Source organism: Miscanthus floridulus, chromosome 8, assembly GCF_019320115.1.
Source record: "Miscanthus floridulus cultivar M001 chromosome 8, ASM1932011v1, whole genome shotgun sequence".
Taxonomy (NCBI): Eukaryota; Viridiplantae; Streptophyta; class Magnoliopsida; order Poales; family Poaceae; genus Miscanthus; species Miscanthus floridulus.
The window spans coordinates 109,674,480-109,676,912 of record NC_089587.1 but is presented as its reverse complement, the minus strand read 5'-3'; the positions used below and the strand labels follow the sequence as shown (position 1 = coordinate 109,676,912).

Genomic DNA, 2,433 nt, shown 5'->3' with positions numbered 1-2,433 from the left:
TGGCGTCCTCACCCAACGGGAGCGCCCAACGCCACGGATCTGGTGGCCCACCACCGCGGCGAGATCCATGGAGGTTGTGTGGCATGTTGCATGGGAATGGTGGCTCTCCCCACCCCGGCGCGGCGCCCTCCCCATCCCTGGTGGCGTCCTCTCTCACCCTGGTGACCGAGCTCCCCCTACCCCGGCAGCCATGGCGCTCCTCGCCCCGCATCCTCCACCGTCGCCGCTGAGCCAAGCCCGGTACTGGTGGCCCTGGTGGCGGTGGTGCTCGCGGGGCAGCCTCTCACCACCGTCTCCGACCTCGACGACTGGAATCAACTGGCCCAGCTTTCCCCTCCCCTATGTTTTGCATATGTACGTTTTCAAGTGTTTTAGGCGTTCCAGATGTTTTTTGCAATTGTTTCGTATGGATGTTGTAAAAGTAGATCAGAGGATGTTCCACATGTTGCATATATTGTAATTGTTTCAAAGGCATGTTGCAAGAAAATGTTTTAAGTGTTTCAGATGTTTCAGAGATATGTTTCATCTGTGTTTTCCGGATGCATGTTGCAAGTGTGTTTATTTGGATGTTGCATATGTTTCACACATATTGCATGTATTTTATTTGGATGTTGCGTATGGTTCCAATGGTTTTTATGTGTTTTTTCAAGTGTCTCAGAAGCATGTTTTAAGTGTGTCAACTACCTTCAGATGTATGTTGCAACTGTTGTATTTGGATGTTTCAAAAATAGATCAGGTGTTGTATCTTTCCTGCCCGCATTCTGCTACATCTTCTCAGTGTGTCCTCCTCCTGGCGCCGGTAGAGTATCTATATAACGTCGCGGTCGGGTCCTTCCGAACCGGAGGCGCCGCGCCCCTTCCCTTCTTTTCGGTCAGGCGATGTAGGCCGGTACTCGACGCGTACGCGTATTCTACCGGTGTATTCCTATTTGTAGACGCCGATACATTCACTGCAGTTTCTTAAAACCGAGTAGCTTGCTGCACTGACCAACGTCGGAGTACACCGGCGACCTTTCAACATCGGCAGTCACTATATATCATCGCGCGCCAACGCACGAGACAAGGGCCTCCCGCTTTCCACCTCGACACAAAACCAACCGCCGCCTCCACTTGCGCTACCTCTCCCTTCCCTTGTCTGCCACGACTCCAGAACTTCGACGACGACAGGGGAGAAACAGGCCGTCGTCGTCTCCGAGGTCTCTCACCCATCCATGGAGGAGGAGACGCCCAAGGCCAAGAAGCGGTCGTCGTCGTCGGTCCTCGGGAGCCTCCGGGAGGCGATCGCCAAGGTCCGGTTCCTGCTCTCCTTCAGCGCGACGCGGTGGATGCTGCTGAAGTCCCTGGCCGGCCGCGGCGGCGCGGCGCTGGCGCGGCGCCTCAGCTTCGACTCTCGGCCGGGCCTGCTGGACGTCGAGGACAGCATCGCGTCGCCGGCCTCGTCCTCCAGCTCCAGGACGTCCAGGTCAGCGAGCCTGGGCACGGCGATCACCAGGAGCCTGTCGCGGACCAGCAGCGCCGCCGCGGCGTCGCCCGAAGCGCTGAAGAGGGCGTCGTCCAGCGGCGGCGGCTCGCCGGCGGCGGGGGACGACGACATCGACCAGCGCGCGGAGCTGTTCATCGCCAACTTCTACCGGCAGCTGCGGATGGAGCGGCAGGTGTCGCTGGAGCTGCGGTACGTCAGGGGGAACCGCTGGGACAGGACTCCTACCGCTTCTCCGTCTCCTTCCAGGGGATGATGATGATCCGTAGATGCGTAGCAAAATAAGAAGAATTGCGAGGTAGAGATCCTTTCCTTTGCAGAGTGCGCGGTGACGGGTTTTTTCTCCATCGTTTCTGCACATTCTTTTTCTTTTTTGGTTTTGAATAGTGCAGTTTATGGTTTGTTTTTTACTTGTGATTGAGAGTGTAATAAATACAAAAAAAATGGCATTTGGTTGACAATATGTAAACATATGTTCATTTTAACTTTGGGTATTTGAACAAAGAGGAAAGAGGAAGCACACTCTGATGCTCAATTGACAGTGTTTGTGTTCAATTGGTTGTGGAGCATTCGTATGCCTCTGAAGAGAAAAGGGAGAGCATTGGTAGCAATAGCATTTCTGTTCAAATAGATGCTATTCGACAATGTTTGATATTGTTGTATGCAATTAAAAAAAGAAGAAGCACAGACTAGACACTACAACAGAGCAATTTTCAAAAACAAATTTTGTTTCGTGTCTTCCAAATAGCCCAGCAAATATGCTTTCTATAAAGCGGGACCAATCTGGTCTTTGATCTAAAAAAAATGGCCCAGCAAATGGTAGCATGCCAAATGACTCGATGTTAGTTTCATTAGAAATCCAGACACCCACTCCCAGACTTGATTGAGATTTTGTCACCATTATTTGCTCCAAAGCAAGTAGCAACTATTCCCCTAATAACATTGGCAACTCG

General features: G+C 52.4%; 1 protein-coding gene across 1 annotated transcript; it reads left to right on the top strand.

Moving 5' to 3' along the window:
• The first annotated feature begins 984 nt into the window (after positions 1 to 984).
• LOC136473241 (uncharacterized) lies at positions 985 to 2,015 on the top strand. The gene has a single exon (XM_066470921.1). It carries the CDS (start codon positions 1,212 to 1,214, stop codon positions 1,734 to 1,736), a length of 525 nt encoding a protein of 174 aa, XP_066327018.1. The 5' UTR covers positions 985 to 1,211; the 3' UTR covers positions 1,737 to 2,015.
• Positions 2,016 to 2,433: the final 418 nt, after the last annotated feature.

Excerpts from the sequence above, each read along its gene's own strand:
- LOC136473241 (XM_066470921.1), top strand. The coding sequence starts at position 1,212 with ATGGAGGAGGAGACGCCCAAGGCCAAGAAGCGGTCGTCGTCGTCGGTC.